The sequence below is a fragment of the Eriocheir sinensis genome, chromosome 17, assembly GCF_024679095.1.
Source record: "Eriocheir sinensis breed Jianghai 21 chromosome 17, ASM2467909v1, whole genome shotgun sequence".
NCBI classification, from domain to species: Eukaryota; Metazoa; Arthropoda; class Malacostraca; order Decapoda; family Varunidae; genus Eriocheir; species Eriocheir sinensis.
Genome location: NC_066525.1, coordinates 19,337,089 through 19,360,683, shown reverse-complemented (window position 1 = coordinate 19,360,683; position 23,595 = coordinate 19,337,089). Strand labels below are relative to the sequence as shown.

At 41.2% G+C, this 23,595-nt stretch overlaps 1 protein-coding gene across 6 annotated transcripts in view; it reads right to left on the bottom strand.

Annotated features, from left to right (window-relative positions):
* Positions 1-23,595, bottom strand: part of LOC127000061 (transmembrane protein 201 homolog) — a 91,870-nt gene that overhangs the window by 28,032 nt on the left and 40,243 nt on the right. For all 6 annotated transcript variants that reach the window (XM_050863474.1, XM_050863473.1, XM_050863478.1 and 3 more), the window contains 3 exons: positions 19,485-19,632; positions 8,574-8,834; positions 4,074-4,169 (listed from right to left, as the gene is read on the bottom strand). In XM_050863474.1, the coding sequence (XP_050719431.1) occupies positions 4,074-4,169; positions 8,574-8,834; positions 19,485-19,632 (505 nt within the window). The remainder of the gene's footprint in view (positions 1-4,073; positions 4,170-8,573; positions 8,835-19,484; positions 19,633-23,595) is intronic.

The window sequence follows — 23,595 nt, the reverse complement described above, 5'->3', positions numbered from 1 at the left end:
ACTCTCCTACAGCTTCAATACTCTCAAAAAAAAAAAAAGAGAGAGAGAGAGAGAGAGAGAGAGAGAGAGAGAGAGAGAGAGAGAGAGAGAGAGAGAGAGAGAGAGAGAGAGAGAGAGAGAGAGAGAGAGAGAGAGAGAGAGAGAGAGAGAGAGAGAGAGAGAGAGAGAGAGAGAGAGAGAGAGAGAGAGAGAGAGAGAGAGAGAGAGAGAGAGAGCAACTTGGCGCAGCCTCAATACCATGCGAGCCCCCGACTCAAGAGGAGGTGTGTAGCTTCACTCTGGTTATGAGCCCCTCTCGTGAAAGGTGAGATAGAGAGGATGAAAACAAGGAGAAAAGAGAAGGGTGTGGGGAGGGAGGGTCAGAAAGGAGTCAGGTCATGGCTTTGGTCAAGATATGACCTGCGTACCTGTCACACACACACAAAAGGTGAAATGAGAAGGATGTGGGGAGGATGGGGCAGAAAGGAGTCAGATCAGGGCTTTGGTCAAAACATGACCTGACTCAGGTCAGGTCATGTCCTGACTTGTCACACACACACACGACTAAGATGGTACCGGAACTTAATGATCGGACGTATGAGGAGAGACTCAATAGCATGGGGCTCACAACCCTGGAGAGAAGAAGAGAGGAGACCTGATAGCGGTGTAAAGGGTGGCGAGCGGAGTGGAGAATCTGGACAGAGAGGACCTGTGTGTGTAGAACGAGAGAGAAACAAGAGGACATAGAAAGAAGTTGAGGGCGACCACATGCAGGCGAGATGTGAAAAAGTTTAACTTCCCAAACAGAAGCATTGAGCTATGGAATAGACTGGAGGAGGAGGTGGTTTGTGCAAGAAACATTCATGATTTTAAGGAAAAGTTGGATAAGAGAGGATATGGAGAAGGAAAAGCGCAAGCGTAGCTCTTTTCCCATATGTCAAAACTAGGTAAATACAACTAGGTAAATACACAGAAGGGGAATGAGAATGGTGTGGGGAGGGAGGGGCAGAAAAGAGAGTTAGATCAGGGCTTTGGTCAGGATATGATCTGACACAGGTCAAGACATGACCTGACTCCCTTCTGCCCCTCCCTCCCCCCACCCTTCTCATTTCCCTTTGTGTGTGTGTGTGTGTGTGTCATGACATGACCTGACTCTCCCTTCTGCCCCTCCCCCCCCCCACACCCTTCTAATTTCCCCTTATGTGTGTGAAACACATCCGGAAAAGTTGCCAGTTGCCCAAGCTGCTGCCAACGCGGTGGGAAGAAAAAGGCCCAGTGTGACACCAGCTTACGGACAACCAACAACTCGCTTCCGGATGGGCGTGCGGGCATTGCCAGTAGCCACAACAGTTTGAGGAAAACGGCCAGTGTGACACCGCCTTAAGGCAGTGAAGCCGCTGATTGGGTTTGCGCCGGTGATGACATCATCAGACTCCCAGCGAATCACAAGCACAAGTCTTCTTCAGTGGCTTTAAAACAACCCGTTCTATCTTCCTGTTTTCTTCCTTTTTTCAAGGTACGTATTTTGAGATAACAAGGGAGTAAAGAGGAAAAAAAGTGAGCTCCAGGGGGCAGCCAGAGCCAATTATAATGGCGCCACTATAAACAGTTGCCTGCGCCATGACAGGCTCGGGGCCGACCATCTGGCCCAGATGGATAGTCTACCAGTGCCATAGGCCACATGTATGGAAAAAAAAAAATCTCCACAGGTCAGAACAAAAAAGCACTTTTTCAGTGTTTTCAATACCTCGAGTTTCACGATCCTCGAGTTTAGCGAACGTGAAACTTGAGAGGGTACTGTATGTGGCGTTGTCGATATCTGTGTAGAAGAACAAAGATCCGGATCTTCAAGTCGCTTGTGCTCCCCGTCTTACTCTACGAGTATGAGGCATGGACACTAAATAGTGACTTGGAGAGGCAGACTGATGCCTTTGGTAATACTTGTCCACAAAATCATGAGATATTGCTGGAATGACTTGTATCAAACCAGCAACCATTGTGAGACTAATTTGACAGATTTCCACATAGTCCATCAACACCAACTTCTGGTATACAGGCATGTGGCACACTACCCAGAGGCTGACCCTCCTCATTGGGATGTTTCTGTAGGAGACAATCCTGAGTGAAGGAGGCCATAGAGTTTGTGGCTTGAGCAACTCGATAGATCCTGTCAGGAGGTATTTAGGATGATGAGGGGGCCTGCGTGGAGACTTGTCTGGAGGGACTCTAAAGGCCCAGTCACACTAGCTCTACGACCTACTGACGACCTGCAGGTCACGGGAGGTCTCACATGGTCGACGATTGATCGTGCGTGCAATCGTCATGTGTCTCCATCTGCCCTGCGACTGATGGAGGTTTTAGGTCATGCTTTAAAACCTCCAGCCGACCTCTCAGATCGCTGCCGGTCGTAAAAAAGGTTGCCGTCCGGTGGCCAAATGGACTGTGTCTGGACGGCAAGCGGACTGCAACCAGTGGCCGACAGGTGACCATTAACTGTTGAACGGCGACCAGATGGCAAGCGGACGCCATCTGATTGCCGTCAGTTAGTAGGAGGTCGCTGATGGTCGCCGTCCACTTTCCATCTGTCATTGGCCGTGGTCGACGTCCGGCCCTCCACCACACAGCGAGTTGTGCGGTGACCGGTGGTAGATCAAACCACCCTTGCCCGGAAATGAGGTACATTCCTGAGCAGTGACGTCCCATGCCCCTCAGCCCGTCCAAGCCCCGTCCCAACTCAACCTGCTCCACTGGTCAACCACACGGCCAAGTGTGTATGGGTCACCTCTGCCTAACCAAAATAAATGATTGCAGGACATGATGTGCACAGCAGTAACAATGAGAGTCTGTAGAGCTAATGGCTTTTATCCATTTCAAAAAGAACTGTGAATTTCATCTTCTGCTCTGCCCAGGGTGATGGAAATGCTTTAGAACGAATATAATGTTACAAACATACTAGCATCAGGATAAAACCAAGATTGCTTTGAACATTTTTTGCATGTCTGCGGCACATAGGGGGGGTGGGGTGTCACAAATATCCGTCTTTTGCAACAGTGAAGCACAGAATACTTTCATTACCTTTATAAGTAACTATTTTTTTTACAGATAATTTACAGAAATAAAAATGAGAAATGTGTAATATAACTGGGTGAAAATATTATTTACTGTAACACGTCAGCAGCAAGTCGTTAAGGGAGGTCGCCGTCCTCATTGTGACAGGACGCGTACTGGTCTTTGCCTGTCGGTCACCGGTCGCCGTATGGTGGACGTCTTGGCCTGTGTGTCCAGGTGTGAGGTCAAGGTGTGATCTTACCATGGTCGCCGTCCAGCCCCCCACTGGACGGACACTGGACGGGCACTAAACGACAAACGGTAGCCGTTCGGTCGCACGACTACTTTGCCACCTATGTGGTCGGGGAGCGGCGGGTGTGAATCGCAGCATTTTGAAGTCGCAGGTGGTCGTTAGCAGGTCGTAAAGTCAGTGTGACTGTAGCTTAAGGGTTGGTGTCGTAGGGTGGGCAAGGCAATGCGTCCCCAGGCGTATGCCCCATTGATTGATTTGATTGATTGAAGTACAGTCTGGTATGGTGAGACAGTGAGGGCAGCAGTGTTTGTAAAGTTGTCAACAAAGCAAAGTATGAGGCATGCCATGAGTGTCAGGAAAGCTGGTTTCCAGTGAATAAAGAAAGAGTTGCATCTGGTCCACACAAATCTAAGTTACTGTTGAATTTGAAGATTAATTTAACTTTGCCTGTGTGTGCCAATATATCAAAAAATGAAACCAAACAATGAGCAGCTGCAGTCCACTTGCCCTATACCTATAAGGGTTCAGGAGGCAGCACGTTGCATGCTGGCAACCTCTGTTCTAAAATGACACTGTCCAAACTCCTGCCAAATTCCTCACTTTAAACTAGCTCAACATCCAACATACAACATCCATCCAGATGCTGTCAGGACACACTGTATATACCGAAGTTTGGTTCAATTTATGAGTATGTGTCCGGAGCCCTGAGAGTCCAATTGATTTGATATCTGGAATAGAGAGATCGATTCAAAAAAGGTTTACTGTACAATTCCATTTACATAAAAATGCATACCTGAAGTGAATTATAATCCTTATTTGACATCAGATGCTTTGATGAACACAGTGCCAAAAGGCCAATCCAGATGAAACTTGTGATTGCATCAGACACCTGGAAAATGAAGAAGGCTCAGTATGTACACAAAATGCAAAAAATTGTTTTACTTTGATAGTACACAAAATGCAAGAACTATTTTACTTTGACAGTAAGATATAATAACTAAGGTCATTAAACAAATTAACAAATGAAAAGGTATGGTCCAAAGTACAAAAAAATTTGGGCAATTTTATTATTTCACATCACCACTGATATCTAGTCTTGCAACACAATGGTGCAATACTCTATCATTCTGGAAAATTAAGTCTTTAAGTGAATTAAATCTGCCATGTTGATAGCCCTGTATCAACACCGGATGAGCTCACAGTAGCAGTTATTTACACAGAAGCAGTTGCCGTCGACAAAAGCATTGCAGTAGGACCTTATTTACCCGGCATCCACAACATCGGTACCCTCAGAACAACGGCACAGATCTAATCTGCTGCTGTTTACACCAGGGCTGCCAAAGTGGAGTTGGCAACTATGCGGCATCGTTATAGTAGGTTCACTTAAGCCAGATTCCTAGTGCCTAGGCAGGTTGGTAAGCTTGCAGCTGATTGGCTGCACCGCTCTCTTGCAGACACTCATGTCGGACCACATCTTGCATGCTCAAGTGAGACATGTTTCTTTATTATATGCCATAGCTCACCTCATATACGACATAGCCAGTTTTGGTTGACACCATCAGACTCAGCAGTGACTGTAGAATCAAGATGTATTGTAAAAACTCGACAAAACAAAAAAGAAAATGGTTTTACGATGAGTTGAACCGTGAAGATGTTAACTCCTTCACTACGGCCGGGCCAAAACAGCACCCCGCGCCGTATCTGGGATCACCGCACACGACAAATTTCAAATGTCACTTATGAACATAAGTTTTCAGCCATAAACTCAACATAATCATCATGTATTATATATGAAAACATGCAGAATTAAATGGTGCACATAAAGAAACTCACTACGGCCGGGCCAAAACAGCGCCCCGCACCGTATCCGGGATGGCCGCGCACGCCAAATTTCAAATGTCGCTATTGAATAAAACAAGTTTTCAGTCATAAACTCAACACAATCATCATGTATTATAGATGAAAACATGCAGAATTAAATGGTGCACATAAAGAAACATAAATTAATTGATAATCAACAAGAATGTTGAATGCAGCTTTCAACAAGGAGACATGTTGCCTGCGACAAGGCAACATCGTTGTTGCTTGTTGCATATTAAGTGCTGTGTTGAACGTTGAATGCAACAAAACCTTTTCCACCAATTCAACAAAAACTAAGCCAGTTGTCAATACGATGTCTCAACAGACGGTAGCTGCTGCTTCATATCTAATGGGCGAGGATCCAGACTTCTTTTGCATTAGGCTTTTGTGTTCACGACGAAAAACAGCCCAAAAATTCTTGATCTTCTTTTTTATCATTTCCACGTCACAGTTGAATTTTTCTGCTAATTCCCGCAGAGCATCTAATTTTGCATGGTTATTCTTGTAGTCTTTTAAGCGTATATCCCATAGGACAGTATGTTTTCTGTAGTTTTTCTAGGGCCAATTCATTTTGTTGCTTTCAACAAGGTTTGTTTCCCATGACTGGTGGGAAGGCGTTCAACACAAGGCAACAAGCTAAAATTTGTCGCATGCAGCAGGCAACACAGCAACATGTTGCCATCTGTCGCATGCCACACTGTTGCATGCTACATGTTGCCTTATGTTGAACCGGTGGAAACAATGTAGCATGCCACATGTTGCCAAAATGTTGCCTCGGTGGAATTGCACCTTTAGACACTAAACAACAGTTGATCTCCCGCTCTGTTGGCGTGCTGGTGGCACATTTCCTTTTCACAGAATATCAGAATATCACATGTAAGTGGTATTGTCAGTGATATGTATTTTCGTGCTCTAGAACATTTACTTTAAGGAAATCATTGCTACGTTTTGGTTATTTGCAGTGATACTTTCACACATAAAAGGTGTTCAAGAGGATAGAATACTTGGTGCCCTTATTTATTTACAAAGGAAAAACAAAGTCACAGTTTCATCATTAGGTTCATCATCATAGGAAAATGTCAAATACAAAATAAAAATGAGTAAGGATAAAGATGTACATAGTATTTTAAATAACATATTATGTAGCAATAACTATAGCTTACTCCTGCATATATCTTCCTCTATTCCTTATGATTTTACTCAGAAGATAATGGCATGTTACATACATTCATTGTCAGTTTCCTCATCATCAATACATACAACAAAACTTTCTAATAAGCAGTTGTTTAGTGCCTAACTTCACTCTGCCTCCACAAGCAACGTGTCGCGCGCGCCGTGATGGTTGCGGCGAGTGACATGTTGCTATAAATAACTGTGTTTTCAATATGTGAAGCTTTATCTGTATTCTGATCACACTATCGTGTTCACGAGTAACGTAACAATATATTTCTGCAGACAATGAGCAACTATTAAAAACCGCGAGCATAAGTAAAACATGTTATAAACATTTTTTAACATCTTCACGATTCAACTCATCGTAATACCATTTTCTCTTTTGTTTTGTTGAGTTTTTACAATACATCTTGATTCTACAGTCACTGCTGAGTCTGATGGTGTCAACCAAAACTGGCTATCTCGTATATGAGGTGAGCTATGGCATATAATAAAGAAACATGTCTCTCTCGAGCATGCAAGATGTGGTCCGACACGAGTGTCTGCGAAAGAGCGGTGCAGCCAATCAGCTGCAAGCTTACCAACCTGCCTAGGCGCCAAGAATCTAGCTGAAGTGAACCTACTATGGTACACCAGATGCGTTCCAGTCACAGACCAGTATGTTGTGTCGGCACATCTAGACCTGCCTTTCACCGTTATTACTTGATCATGGGCCTGTTATTTGGTAGCAATATGCCTAAGGTTACCGAAAAGGTGCTTACCTTGAAGCAAAAGTTGGAGATCTGCAAGAGGCTTGAGAAACACGAGTCCCAACATGGTCTGATGGAGGAATTTGGCTGTTCATCCTCCACTATTTATGACTATTTTACAAGTATTCAGTACTTAGTGTTTGGTGGGATGGGATGTATTTACTTTATTAGCAATCCTATAGGAGTCATGGCAGTTTTGGCAATTCTATAGGAGCAAGTCTCAAAACAACAGCAAAATGGGTTATCTGGAACAAGCTTCCCCCCGTTTGTGCCGGATAAATGAGGTTCTACTGTACTAGATTTACCACCTTCAGTTTCTAGTTTTTCATGGTAACCTGGCACAACCATTAAAAACATTGAATACTAGTGCTCATACATACAGATTCCCTGATTTTGCAGTGGTAATGAGAGGACAAATTTGAAAACCCTTCTCATTTCGAGCGTGTTTACATGGAGGCATTGCAAAATGAAGCTGAAGGGGGCTTACAAAAACATTCTACTTACATTGCAACATTTACTGAGTACCTGCTTTGGGTGTATCAATCTCGCATTAGACGAAATTATTACCATAATGTAAATTAAGTGTGTGGCATCTCAACAACAGGAGTATATCCTAGGCCAATACCCACATGGAGCTGTGTTCAAAGGGAAGGGATGAGGGACTGACACAGTTACTTCTCAACATAGCAAAGGCTAAAAACTCGCCCTTTAGTAATTCAAACAAATGGCTGTATTCAGGGATGCTCTAATAAGGATTGCTTTAGGTTCCAGGGGCAGAAAGACGTCCTTGCTGAAAGCATCTAGTAACAAGCCATGAATGAACATCTTGCAACAAGTCTTTAAAAAACACCAAATTTTCTTTTATGCAGTCACTGGCATGTGCGCATTGATTAGAAAATACTTTAATAAATTATTTGACATGTGTAACACATGTACCAGCTATTTTTATTCATATAATTTTTTCATTTGTTTATTTTCTGTATGCTAACCTTTGCTAGAGGGGGACATGCAACGATGGTATATCATTGTTCCAATAACAGTGCCGATCAGGAAAACAAGCATGCATTAGCAACCACAAATGCAAAAGGACAAGGAATATGGCCAAGGGTGAGACACAAGTACTTGTGTGTGGTGGGAACTCCTCACTAATTCACTTTGACCAAGCAAAAATTTATATCTTTGTGTAATTACAAAAACACAAATCTTAAACTCCTTTAACTAAACCTGAGAGATATATTTACCAAATACTGCTAAACCACACAAACTGATCTTCAACAGACTACTAGGTCACAGTAAAGCTGAATCAATGAGTCACATCTCCCAAGTGAACTACATTAACATAAAATGCTACCTGAACAACATAATGAACTAGTGCATGCCAGTTAACATATACAATGCTACCCAAAAATGTAACACAAACAATTATGTCAGTAGAAAATTGCCTACAAATCATGCAAATAGAAATTATTGCTAAACAAGAAAAGGGTAACAAAACATACACAAACCCTCACCAATAAAATTTCCTTTCCTGAGCCAAAGATGCTGAGGAGCAGAAGAACAAGGCCCGCAATGACAAGGGGGGATGTGAACATGTAGAGGGCATCAAGGTGTTGCTCCAGGCCCAGGCCAAAGTCCAATTTTACCACCTGTTTGCCAGAGTCTTGTTGCAGGTGATGGAGACTGCTTAAGAACACCACTAGAGAGATCAGCAGCCCCACAAAGCGCAGTGGATGGAGAAAAAAAGGCGTGCCAAATGAACTCTCGGGACAATTCTGCAATGTAGTTTGTAATTACCTCATCAATCAACTTCAATATATATATATATATATATATATATATATATATATATATATATATATATATCTATATATATATATATATATAGATATATAGATATATATATATATATATATATATATATATATATATATATATATATATATATATATATATATATATATATATATACACACACACACACACAAGGAGAAATCAGTGAAGAGATGGTAATTACTTTCATGTATTACATCTTCAGACAGACATCTGTAATACACAAAAGTACCTATCGTCTCTACTGTTTTTTTCCTGTGGCTTGCATACATGTCGTCCTGTGAAAAGAAGCTGCATATATATATACCATAGTGACCATACCAACAGTATTCAAGTTTATATTATTGTATTTAATATTGTAAATACTAACTGGATAACATTAACTTCATGCTTCCTGTAATTTAAAAGTGTTCAGCATTCATTGCTATTTGTTGAGATGGAATGACCCTCACATGGAAGCTTCTCATTATGTGAGTCGCTCAAATCACCTGTGCATTTGTTCACTTGTTCACTTGTACTATCCCCTCGACTTGTAGCTGTCTCACTTGTGAGTGAAACTATAAACAAGAACACTAATGAATTCTGACACACTGCAGGAAAAGGAAGTGTTAAGGTGCTATCACATGGGCAACTTTACTGGCATCTTGCCGCCAATACGGGCATCTTGACACCAGCATTGGTGGCTAGATGCCGCCAATCATGAGACGCCAATTATCGTCATCTTGAAGCCAGTACTGGCATCTTTGTTTACACTTTCAGCTGTTGTGTGGGCATTGTCTAGCCATGGACCAAATTATTTGGTCCAAGGATGCTCTTGCCACCCTCTGTGAGCTTTATCAGGAAAACAAGTGTCTGTGGGACACCAGGGATGGAAACTATTCAAAGAGAAATATGTAGAGAGAAGTTTTCAAGAAATTAGCAGAAGCTCTGAAGGAGTATTCCAACATGGGATATATATATATATATATATATATATATATATATATATATATATATATATATATATATATATATATATATATATATGTTTAGCATCCAGCTTATTTTGATCTGTGCTGAGGCCGAAAACATCTGTTGCGCGTGTGATAGGAAGAGCACTCCTTGCCACCGGTACAAGCGGCTAGATGCCAATAAAAGACACCAGAAAATGTCCATGTGATAGCACCTTTAATCTCCAGGCAGCCAGGGGAAGAAAATCACTCTCCACTTCATGTGTTGTTGTTATTGTTGTTGTCTGTGGTTTTATAATTTTGTTGATGTTACTGTATTGTTGTCAGATCTGCCAAAATAATGGGTGGAGTACTAGTAGTAAAAGTAGTAGTAGTAGTAGTAGTAGTAGTAGTAGTAGTAGTAGTAGGAAGGAGGAGGCAGAGGAGGAGGCAGAGGAGGAGGAGGAGGAGGAGGAGGAAGAGGAGAAGGAGGAGGAGGAGGAGGATATGAAGGAGGAGGAGAAGAAGAGCAAACTGGAGAAAGGGAGTAGGAGGAGCAAAAGGAGGAAGGAAGGAGGAAGAAGATTAGGAGAGGAAGACAAATAACCAGAGGAGGTGGGGAAATAATGGTACGGTAAATTTCTTATTATTGACACGATTTTTCATTATTTCATAATTTTTTTCTCTTTAAATTTATTATAACATTGCTCTTTCTACATACAAACTGGTGCTACTACTACTACTACTACTATTACTACTATTACTACAACTACTACTGCTAATACTATTACTACTACTATGGGTGCTTCTACTACTACTACCATTACTATTCTTGTGCTACTACTACTACTGCTACTACTGGTGATACTACTACTACTACTACTATAGTCCGGCAAATCTTAAGTGGCGGCTCTGACGTAGACAGCCCGCTTGACACTGGTGCTATGTCTCCAACTGACCTCGCGTACCTTGCCTCTCTCTCTCTCTCTCTCTCGTATAAAAACAAATATGTTTTTATGACTGATTCTCTATCTGTGAGTGAATACAAAGAAATTTGTACAACACTTGGAAGTATTGCCTCCGTGGCATTGTCAGCTCAAGTCTGAGTCATGTTCCTCTCAACCCAACACACTGCAGTTGCCAGTCACTCTGCCTGCTTTAATTATTGCATTTCTGCCATTTTTTGGTGTGTGTCTGCCATCTGCCATACAAATAAAATATGGAGACTGTACCTATATATGGAATGCCAGGACCGTCAAGCAAATTCTGACGTTGAGTCATGCAGGTGAATGGTGAGGTTCCGCCGGGGATGGCCAGGGTGTGGGGAAGGAGTGGTTGCTAAGAACATTAAAATATTACACTTTGACCTTATTTCCACACCACCCAAGGGGTAAAAAGTCTTGGTCCGTTTTTTTAAAGAGGTTTATTATTGTTATTATTATCATTATTATTATTATTATGCATCGTTGTGCACCATACTCCCCGAATGAGAGTACACCCCCACTTTTCTCGTGCACACACACACACACAGAGAGAGAGAGAGAGAGAGAGAGAGAGGCATGGTGCACAAGGTCAGTTGGAGACGTGGCAACTGGGTCTAGTGGACTGTCTACGTCAGAGCCACCACTTAGGATTTGCTGGACTATATTACTGCTACAGGTAACTCTCGATTTACGCGAGTATTGTGTCCTTGAAGAAGTTGCGTAATTCAAAAACAATGTAAATCAAACAAAAGGTAAGTTTCTATCGAAAAATAAATATTCACTTCACTCAGTGGAGAGAGAGAGAGAGAGAGAATATCCATGTCACCGAGATATTCATTCAGGCACTCAAATCTCAGCCTCACTCGTGTGAGGAAGAAATGAGGGACACCATGAGCGACTGGCTAGTATTAGTACCGGTACCGAGCAGTCTGGTACCAGTACCGTACCATATAGCTGGTACCATTAGTACCAGTATTGGTACCGGTACCTGCCCACCCCTATTCTGAGTAGCGTGGGAGCGTGGGTACTGTATTGTTGTTCAAGTGGTGCCGTGTGAGTCCAGTTGCATAAGACATCTGGTTTCCCACTCCATAAAATATCGCGTATAAGTGAAAAAACATGCAAATTAAACATTTATTTGGATTTTGGACCCCGCGTTATTTAACCCTCACAGCGTCGGCGTCGTACATGTACTACACAGGCTGAGTCACCTTCCCAAGCGGGCCGCGTATATATACGACGACGCGACAATTACACACCACACCGTGACACCAGATGTCATTTTTGACACTTTCAGCATTTCGGAAATGTCTGACCATGGGGGTTAAAAGACGCATAAACCAAACTCGCATATATCAAGAGTTACCTGTACTACTAACATTACCAAACAAGCAAACAAACACACACTCTCTCCACATTGCCAGCCCATGACTCACCTGAACTGACCTCTCTATTCCTTGGTCGGTCAAGGTCACACCTCATTATCTGTCGTATGCCTGCCTCTCTCTCTCTCTCTGTTTCTAGCAGATAAAAAATAGAACAACCATCTCTGCACTGCTCCTGCACAGAGGATACTATAGATAATAATAATAATAATAATAATAATAATAATAATAATAATAATAATAATAATAATAATAATAATAATAAAAGAAAAAATAAATAAATAAATAATAATAATAATAATAATAATAATAATAATAATAATAATAATAATAATAATAATAATAATAATAATAATTATTATTATTACTGTAAATGTTTAGCATGAGAAGTAGAGAAAAGGTGTGAAATGTGTCTCTACTCCTGAGACAATCACCTCAGTAATGCACCTGGCACACACAAAAAGGTCTCTGACCTAGAAGCAGGATTCATTCCATGGATAATCAGAAAAGTACATCCTATCAATATTTTCAAGTTGAATACTCTTTTGAACTTGTTAACTGCATGCCTCCCCTTCTCCAGCAACCTTACTACACACAACTTTCTCCTATCACTCATTAACTATCCAAATCCCTTATGCAAGAGTTAACCAGTATCTTCATTCTTTCATCCCTTTTGCTAGTAAACTCGAACAGCCATTCTGCATCTCTATTTACTCCTGCCTATGAATGAAACACTTTTAAGAGAGGATTATCAAGACACCTCTCCAAATGACTCTGGCCTCTCTATGTTGAACTCTTCGACTAACACTATTTTTTTTTTTTTTTAACGTCTATGCCTATAGCGCCGGTAGGCTTGCTTGAGGGGCCTGGATGGTATTCGCCCCCAGCCCGTCATGGCGCAGGCAAGTGTTTATAGTGGCGCCATCTTCTCTTGGACGGTTTCCTCTACAGTCCAGGTTGATGGGTGGTCTTCAAGACAGCATATGGGTAGTTTTAAACCACTCGGCGGTGACTGAAAAATCCGAGGTGGTAGCGTGGGGATTCGAACTTGTGTCGTTCATCACGTGGTGAATGTGGGCCCAGCACGCTACCACTCAGCCACCGCCTACCCATAAAAGAAGAAGCAGCACTACTGCAAGATTTCATATTTCCTCTTTTTGCCCTATTTGCATGCCCTTTAGCTGCCTTCTACAGTACCCTCCCGAGTTTCGCGCTTTCCAAGTTTCGCATTCCTCGTGTTTCATGTTCAATCCTAAATTCTTACCATCCCGACTTTCACGCATTATCGCCCTAAGTTTCGTGTTGCTTTGACATGTACGGGTAACGTCTACCTACCATCGGCGTCACACACGATTCCTTAAGGCGGTGTCACACCGGCCGTTTTCCTCAAGCGAATTGTCGGTTATCCGTACGGATGGAAAACGGTTGTGGGTACGAGCAACCGCGCAGCTGTATGTAAATAAACAGACGACAGCAGTGGCTGAGGAGTGAGGAGCAGCGGAAAATGGCCCACCAAGAAACTCGTAAAGTAGACTGGCACAACTGATTTGTTCACTATTTAATCGATACAGGGCGACTACTTTGTTTACATTGTGAATACAGACAACCGACCTTGGCCATGTGTGACGCACACCCGGAAAAGTTGGAGTTACCGGTTGCCTCAATCGCCAACGCGGTTGGAGAAAAAAGGCCCAGTGTGACACCAGCAGCTTAGAGGCACAGTCACACAAGCTAGTTTCTCGAGAATTTCCCACCGAAATTATCTCCCAACAATTTTCTGCCTCAAAATTTTCCTCAAGTTTGGTCACACAGAGGACTGTTGCATTCGGAATATATCAGCTAAAAAGCAAAACAAACAATGGATCTAGACGTTGCAGACTTTGCTTTGTGGTGTTTGCTGATGAAAAAAAATGAAAAAGCATTTGTTAATTTGTGAGTGGTTAGCTTGGAGACAAAGGAAGAGTGTGTTACAGCTTGCTACTGTTAATTAAATGCTTTAGCTCGGTGGGACGACCTGAGGATATACTTTTCCGATTTCCCGTGGAATGACTACTGCTTCCAGGACAGAGACCCCTCTGTGTGTGCCCAGCGCATTACAGAGGTGATTGTCTCTGGAATGGAGGTATACATTCCACGTACTTTCTCTACTCCTCATGCTAAAAAGCCTTGGTTTAATCACACTTGTTCTCGTGCTATTAAAGACAGAGAGGCAGCTCACAAAAGGTATCAGAGCCTTCACACTCCTGCTAACCATGATCTTTATATTTCAGCCCAGAATCGTGCCAAATCTATTCTTCGACTTACCAAAAATTTCATAAATAGAAAATGTCAAAACCTTGCTTTTTCTAATTCTTCCCGTGACTTCTGGCACCTAACGAAAAATATCTCCTCCAATTTCACTTCTTCATCTTTTCCTCCTCTCCTTAACCCTGACGGCAGCACCGCCGTCTCATCTATCTCTAAGGCTGAACTCTTCTCTCAAACTTTTTGTAACAACTCCACTCTGGACAATTCTAGGCATATTCCTCCTACTCATCCCCCCACTGACTCCTTTATGCCTCTTATTAAGATTCTTAAGAGTGATGTTTTCTATGCCCTCTCTGGCCTCAACTCTCAGAAGGCTTATGGACCTGATGGAGTGCCTCCTATCGTACTTAAAAACTGTGCCTCCGTGCTGACACCCTGCCTGGTCAAACTCTTTCGCCTCTGCCTGTCAACATCTAACTTTCCTTCCTGCTGGAAGTATGCCTTCATACAGCCTGTGCCTAAGACGGGTGACCGATCCAATCCCTCAAACTACCGCCCAATAGCTTTACTTTCCTGTCTATCTAAAGCTTTTGAATCAATCCTTGACCGGAAGATTCAAAAGCACCTATCCACTTCTGACCTTCTATCTGATCGCCAGTATGGGTTCCGCAAGGGGCATTCTACTGGCGATCTTCTTGCTCTCTTAACCCAGTAGCAGCGACAGGCCAAATTTGTGGCTTTACCGTGTAGCAGCAACGGGCCAAATTTATGCCATGATATAAACCCCCAAAAATAGATGATACATAATCTGATCACAAATGCTCTGATATAAATTATGAAATGGTTTGTGTGTGGGATGATTTTTTCTCATTTTTCTCACTTAGAGGGACCATTAAGAAACATGATCCCCACTGCTACCGGGTTAACTGACTCTTGGTCATCCTCTCTTAGCTGTTTTGGTGAAATTTTCTCTGTTGCGCTGGACTTATCAAAAGCTTTTGATAGAGTCTGGCACAAGTATCTGCTTTCTAAACTGCCCTCTTTCAGATTCTATCCCTCTCTCTGTTCCTTTATCTCCAGTTTCCTTTCCGGCTGTTCTATCTCTGCTGCGGTAGACGGTCACTGTTCTTCCCCTAAACCTATCAACAGTGGTGTTCCACAGAGTTCTGTCCTACCACCCACTCTCTTCCTGTTATTCATCAATGTTCATCATATGCTGATGACTCCACTCTGCATTATTCAACTTCTTTCAACAGAAGACCCTCTCAACAGGAATTACAAGACTCCAGACTGGAGGCTGCAGAACGCTTAACCTCAGACTTTGATATCATTTCTGACTGGGGTAAAAGGAACCTTGTGTCCTTCAATGCCTCAAAAACCCAGTTTCTCCACCTATCAACTCGACACAATCTTCCAAACACCTATCCCCTATTCTTCGACAACATTCAGCTGTCACCTTCTTCAACACTAAATATCCTCAGTCTATCCTTAGCTCAAAATCTCAACTGGAAACTTCACATCTCCTCTCTCACTAAATCAGCTTCCTCGAGGTTGGGCATTCTGTATCGTCTCTGCCAGTTCTTCCCCACACAGATGCTTTCCATATATGGGTGCCTTGTACGCCCTCGTGTAGAGTATGCATCTCACGTGTGGGGGGACTCCACTCACACAGCTCTTCTGGACAGAGTGGAGTCTAAGGCTCTTCGTCTCATTAGCTCTCCTCCTCTTACTGATAGTCTTCTACCTCTTAAATTCCGCCGCAATGTTGCTTCTCTTTCTATCCCCTATCGATATTTTCACGCTGACTGCTCTTCTAAACTTGCTAACTGCATGCCTCTCCCCCTTCCGCAGCCCAGATCCACACGACTTTCTACTCATGCTCATCCCTATACTGTCCAAACCCCTTATGCAAGAGTTAACCCCTAAAGGTCGACCGAAGTGGTATACCGTCAACCAGTAGAGGTCGGTTGACGTGGTATACCATCTGGGCCAGAAGGTCGGCTGACGTGATATACCATCAATATATATTTGTAGCCCAATCGAGTAACTTTTCGCTGGATTGGCTACACTGCTTATTAGTGCTTACGAATAGGTCCTCACCCCGCTCGGTAGCCAGTTTCTGCCTGCTTGAGATGATGAGTTAACATGATTTTTCAAGTTCTGGAGCGTTCTGATCGCTGCATTCCCCTCAGCCCGATGAAGACAATGCTCTCTCTCCCTCTCTCTTCTCTCTTTCTCACTCACCGCAAAACGTCTTGGTTTGGGGTGGAGTGAGAAGACCTTGAGAGACCTTGGTGTGGCTGGTGGTGTTAGCAGCTCACCCTGCATCAGCCCATCGCCATAGCCACGCTGCGTGAACTAACACATACGCTCTCAACCACGGAAAGTAACCCACTTATACTTGTCATATCTCAACACACAAGCAGCGCAGAGACTTCTGGTTGGTCTCATTTGAAAGAGGAAGACTTGAAGATAAGTAATGATTTATTTCTAAGTCAGTACAGTATATAGGTTAAGAGTGAGCATTGTGGGAAATAAAGTGAAAATCAGCAGATTTCCACTCGCTAGCCATACTGTAGTGTAGCAGGCGGGTGGGGCGGAAAACTCGTACAAGCTCAAACCTGCCGACCTTTAGGGGTTAACCAGCATCTCCATTCTTTCATCCCCTTCACTGATAAACTCTGGAAGAGTCTTCCTTTGTCTGTATTTCCTCCTGCCTATGACTTGACCTCTTTCAAGAAGTGTGTATCAAGACACCTCTCCACCCAAAATTTACCTCTCTTTTGGCTACTCTTTACTTTTTACTTTTGTGGGAGCGGCAAGTAGTGGGCTTTTTTTTTTGTACTCTTTTTGTTGCCCTTGAGCCGCATCCTTAGATATAATAAAAATAAATAAATAAAATAATGTAGTGGCTACGCTTAGACAAGACTCAAGTCCAAGACCTGCTCAACCTGCTTACTCCAAGCTTATCTAGCTTCGTGGAACTCATTGTGGAAGTGGAATAAACACACAGATAGCTACTGAACCGATTAATGGGCTATCACACTGGGCAAAATTTCCATGGACCTTCAGTCAAACCACGATTTCTGACGTGTCCACGATCTTCCATAGCTACGGTAGATTTCACCGAAGGACGATGGTATTCATAATCATTATCAGCAGCAATAACAAGAAAAGAGAAGTGGAGGAAGAAGCTACACCCAACTGTCCCTATACATTCGCTCAGCTATGAGTGTTGTTGCCTGGACCAAGGCCTCCGAGGCCACTTTAACTGAGAAAATAAGGGACATGCCTTCGTCTTCTAGACGTAGTTCTTGCAACAGCTGCATCATTTCACTGCCTTCCTCTCTTCTTGTAAACCATTGCCGCCTCCACATTCTTTTTTTTTTTTTTCGTTGCTTGTATGAATTGAGTGTCACTTTGAGTGAAAACGGAAGTACAAACAGGGACGTCAGGCATCAGCCATATTTGTTGTGAAAATGTGTCGGTCAAGACCATCGTTGCCAGATTATCGTACTCAGAGCATAGTATTTACTGAGTATTTACCGATTTCTGACGCCTAACTATTGCCAAGAAACATCAGGAATTAACTATTTTAACAATAATTATAAGTGAATCTCCTTATTGGGGTTCACGAGACAGTTTTTGGGTCTGAAGTCGGTAAATATTAGAGGCTGAGTAAGACAATTTGGCAACGTTGGTCAAGACCACTGAGCGCGGGGCAAGTGTGATTGGAAGACGACAGTAGTTTGTCCACATAGGCAAAACTTGACGCTTTTATGACTGAAGATCCATGGAAAATTTGCCCAGTGTAATAGCCCCTTTACCTGATACGCTCTTCTTCTTCTTGTGACCACAAATTACCGACCTCAAGAGAAAATAACCAACATGCTGGTGACCGAGTTTCTGACTAGAATTTTGATGAGTTTCCCATGAAATCCAGCCAACTTTGAATCTCTGTACAAAATTTTTGAGAAACTAGCGGTGCATCATGCTGGGGCGAGATTCACAGAGATGCGCACTAATGGCCCGCGGTAAAAGCTACGAACTAATGATTTAACTATCAACGTTGACTTCAGATTCACAAAGCTTTTGTTTTGTCATAGTTAGAGGCCACTGATTGGATGAGCGCCGTCGATGATGTCATTAGACTCGGCCAATCACAAGCGCGTATTCAGAACTGTCAGCCAATCGTAAGGCAGCCAGCCGCCTTCGGCTGCGGCTTCAAAATGACCTGTTCTCTCCATGTTTTTTTCCTTTTTACACAGTACGTATTTTGAGATAACAAGGGAGTAAAGTGGGAAAAAAAAATCAGCTTCTCCACGGGCCAGAACAAATAAGCGCTTTTACAGTGTTTTCAATATCCCGAGTTTCGCGATCTGCGAGTTTAGCGCTATACCTGCGGAACAAAGCAAGCACGAAACTCGGGAGGGTACTGTACTGTCATAAAAATTTAAAAAATCACTTAGGTAATATAATGAAAGTCCAGGGCCAGAATGTACATTATCCAAAACTACTTTCTCTATTAGACCTTCTGTGTTGAATAAGCCACTTTCAAGGCATTTACACTGTTGACTATTTTGCCCTTCCCTCTTAATTTCTTCAGCCTCTTATTGAACACTCTTCAGAAGAACCTTGTCTTCTCTTCCTCCTCCTCTGGCTGTTTTCTGCCTATGCTTTTTTAGTAGCATTCATATTTCTTCTCCTTCCTCATTTGTATCTCTTTTGATCACCACATTCTTTAATCTTCTTGCCTACTTGTTTCTAAGTTTCTGATCTTAAATCATTTACCAGGTTACCAGATGGCCTATATTGGCATATTGCTGTGATGTCCACCTGTCAGCAGATTTGTACATCCTTACATCCTCCATTTATCTCAACTTCCTTCCTTTCATCCTTGCTTCCTTCTTCCTCTCTTAGTACCAATACCACTACTATAAGCAAAGCCAAATTTAGTGCATTACACCACAACCACAATCTTGGCCTCACTGTTTATGATATTGCCGTGCAAAAAGCCTTTCCATATTTCTAAATGACTGACTACTCACCAACACCAACTTGGCCTTGTTCTCTGCTGTCATCTTCAATCTCCAGGAAATAAGTTTTGGTTTCAACCAAGAATCTTGTTTGCCAAGTGTCTGATGAAGTGTTGCTTCACATGCTCTGCACAGTGCATATGTCTTTTCTAACCTCTTTCTGAAAAAATAAGAATTTTTTTTCTTACATATCATTCAACAAGTTATTTTCATAACAAGACTAGACCCATGTTTATATTTTGCTATTTTCATAACTAAAGCTTCCTATAAAAATATCCTCTCCTAATGAGGGCTACCTAAGTGCATGTGCATGTGTGTACATGTGTTTACCTAGTTGGGGATATACAAAAAGCAAGTTACACTTATAGAGTACTGTCCCAAATCTCAGTTTATGGTTTTGGCTTTAACTATCTGCTTTTCCAAATCATTCCAGGTGTCTGTGCATCTATGTAGAAAGTCATGTTTCTTGATATTCCCCAGGCACCTTGTCTTCCTCAATTTTCTTCTATGACCTTTCATAATTCTAGTGTCTTGTCCCACATGTCATTCCCATCGACCGTTTCCATTACCTTTATCACCCTGTAGCTAGCTACACTGCAATCAGACCCCCTCTTTCTCTTCTCTCCTTCAATGTTGACAACCCCAATCTTTCCAATCTCTCCTCAGAAGTCATGTTTCTCAAACTAGGCACCATTTTTGTCACTGGTTTCTTAATTCCTTACATTTTTCTAGTATTTTCTTTCTGTGAGACCACACCACTGCTGAATATTCCAATCTTGGATGAATGACTGACACAATCAACTGCTTCAATATATACTCAACCATGTTGTAGAATGCCACACTAATGTTAGGAAGAAGGGTGGTAGGGTCTTTGGGACGAAATCATGAATGGCAGAAGTGTGAGCATGGAGGTAAAGAGGGATTTGAGAAATACAATAATAGTACCAACCCTCACATGTGCAAGTGAAACGTGGGCCTGGAATGAAAGTCAGAGTCTACACCTTTTCACTCTCAAATTAAAAAAGTTGAATTTCAAATTTAAAAAGTTGAAATTCAAATTTAAAAAGTTGAAATTCAAATTTAAAAAGTTGAATTTCAAATTAAAAAAGTTGAATTTAAAATTAAATAGTTGAATTTCAAATTAAAAATGTTGAATTTCAAATTTAAAAAGTTGAAATTCAAATTAAAAGTTGAATTTCAAATTTAAAAATTTGAATTTCAAATTTAAAAAGTTGAATTTCAAATTAAAAAAAGGTGAATTTCAAACTTAAAAAGTTGAATTTCAAATTAAAAAAGTTGAATTTCATATTAAAAAAGGTGAAGTTCAAATAAAAAAAGTTGTGTATGTGAAGGTATTCTATGTTTCATTATTTTTATGTTGCTACGTATAGCGTAATAGTGCGCCTCTCTCCCACTGAACTCTAATACACATGGAAGGGTTATCTCCCCCGTCACCATTCAGCCACCGGCCGCTATATTGAATGACCCGCACTCGGCGCCTCCACCATAGTAATTGAATGGGAACTCTGTAGTTATTTTGCTTTCTTTGTCTCACTCATTCCACATTCACTCATTCCAAGGACTCATTCCAGACCCCCTCACTCCACACACATTCATTCCACTAACACTCATTCCACACGCACTCATTCCACACGCACTCATTCCACACGCACTCATTCCACAAACACATTCCACACGCACTCATTCCACAAACACTCCTTTCACACCCACTCATTCCACAAGCACTCATTCCTCAAAGACTCACTCCACACGCACTCATTCCACAGATATTCACTCCACACGCACTCATTCGACAAGGACTCATACCACACTCACTTATACCACAAACACTCATTCCACAAGCACTCATTCCTTAAAGATTCATTCGACAAATATTCACTCCACACACACTCATTCCACAAACCTTCATTCCACAAATACTTATTCCACACGCACTCATTCCACTAGCACTCATTACACAAATACTTATTCTACATGCACTCCTTCCAAAAATACTTATTCCACACGCACTCATTCCACATGCACTAATTTCACAAGCACTCATTGCACAAATACTTATTCCACAAGCACTCATTCCACAAATACTTATTCCACAAGCACTCATTCCACATGCACTCATACCACATGTACTCATTCCACAAATACTTATTCCACAAGCACTCATTCCACAAATACTTATTCCACAAGCACTCATTCCACAAGCACTCATTCCACAAATACTTATTCCACAAGCACTCATTCCACAAATACTTATTCCACAAGCACTCATTCCACAAATACTTATTCCACAAGCACTCATTCCACAAATACTTATTCCACAAGCACTCATTCCACAAATACTTATTCCACAAGCACTCATTCCACAAATACTTATTCCACAAGCACTCATTCCACAAATACTTATTCCACAAGCACTCATTCCACATGCACTCATACCACATGTACTCATTCCACAAATACTTATTCCACAAGCACTCATTCCACAAATACTTATTCCACACGCACTCATTCCACAAGCACTCATTCCACAATATATTTGAAATAACTATGTATTATATAGTGGATGTAGGCATGTAGCCTAATTTTATATCAATTTATTTGATCTTTTTTTTTTGGACTTCATCTTTTATGTAATGTGAGAGAAAGAGAGAGAGAATTGTTTCCTTTTGTTTAGAAAGATTAGAAAGTAAATAAAGATTTATGTTGTAGTTACTGCTTTTATTATAATACCAATACCATGCTATGTGTTTAATGTTTCATGACATGGTCTTCTTCAAAACTGCTAAACTGGTAGAAAAAATTGTGGGTGGGTGTACTATGTAGTATCAAAGTCATAGTGATGTGAGATTGCGGGAAGGGAAGGGGAGGAGCGCATCCCCTCCACACACACATAAATACATACATACATACGTGCATACCGTACACACACACACACACACACACACACTGCCCGATATATATATATATATATATATATATATATATATATATATATATATATATATATATATATATATATAATATATAATATATATATATATATATATATATATATATATATATATATATATATATATATATATATATATATATATATATATATATATATATATATACAGATACATATATATATATATATATATATATATATATATATATATATATATATATATATATATATATATATATATGTGATAAGTTTGTGGATGTATGAATTTATGTATGTATGCACATATATCTCTTTCTATGACTTGCACTTCATCTATTAATTTGAACTTCAACTTTTTAAATTTGAAATTCAACTTTTTTAATTTGAAATTCAACTTTTTTAATTTGAATTTCAACTTTTTAAATTTGAAATTCAACTTTTTAAATTTGAATTTCAACTTTTTAAATTTGAAATTCAACTTTTTTAATTTGAATTTCAACTTTTTAATTTTAATTTCAACTTTTTTAATTTGAAATTCAACTTTTTTAATTTGAATTTCAACTTTTTTAATTTGAATTTCAACTTTTTTAATTTGAATTTCAACTTTTAAATTTGAAATTCAACTTTTTTAATTTGAATTTCAACTTTTTAATTTGAAATTCAACTTTTTTAATTTGAGGGTGCAAAGGTGTAGAGTGCAGGCAGTGGAAATGAGTTATTTGAGGAGTGCTTGTGGTGTGAGTAGAATGGACGAAATGAGCAATGAAAGTGTGTACGAGCGTTTTGGAATGTGTCACAAGGGTGAAGGGAGGAAGTGTAGAATGATGGAAGAAGTGAAGCGATAGACTTTAAAGAGGTTTGTCCACATGGAGCGAATGGAGGAGAGTAAGATGACCAGAAGGGTGTATGTGAGTGAGATAAAGGGAGGGAATGCTAGAGGACGACCTCCAGTGAAATGAAGAGATAGGGTGCAAGAGTACGTTATACATTATACGGCCTGCACCGGTAGGCTTCTTCCCGGTGGGGCCTGATGGTTGGCCCAAGGTTTCTTCCCGGTGGGGCCTGATGGTCGGCCCAGCCCGTTCTGGCGCAGGCGAGTGTCTATAGTGGCACCATCTTGCAGTGGCTCATGCTGCCCTCCCGGAGATCATCTTTAATCCTAGAATCTAGAGT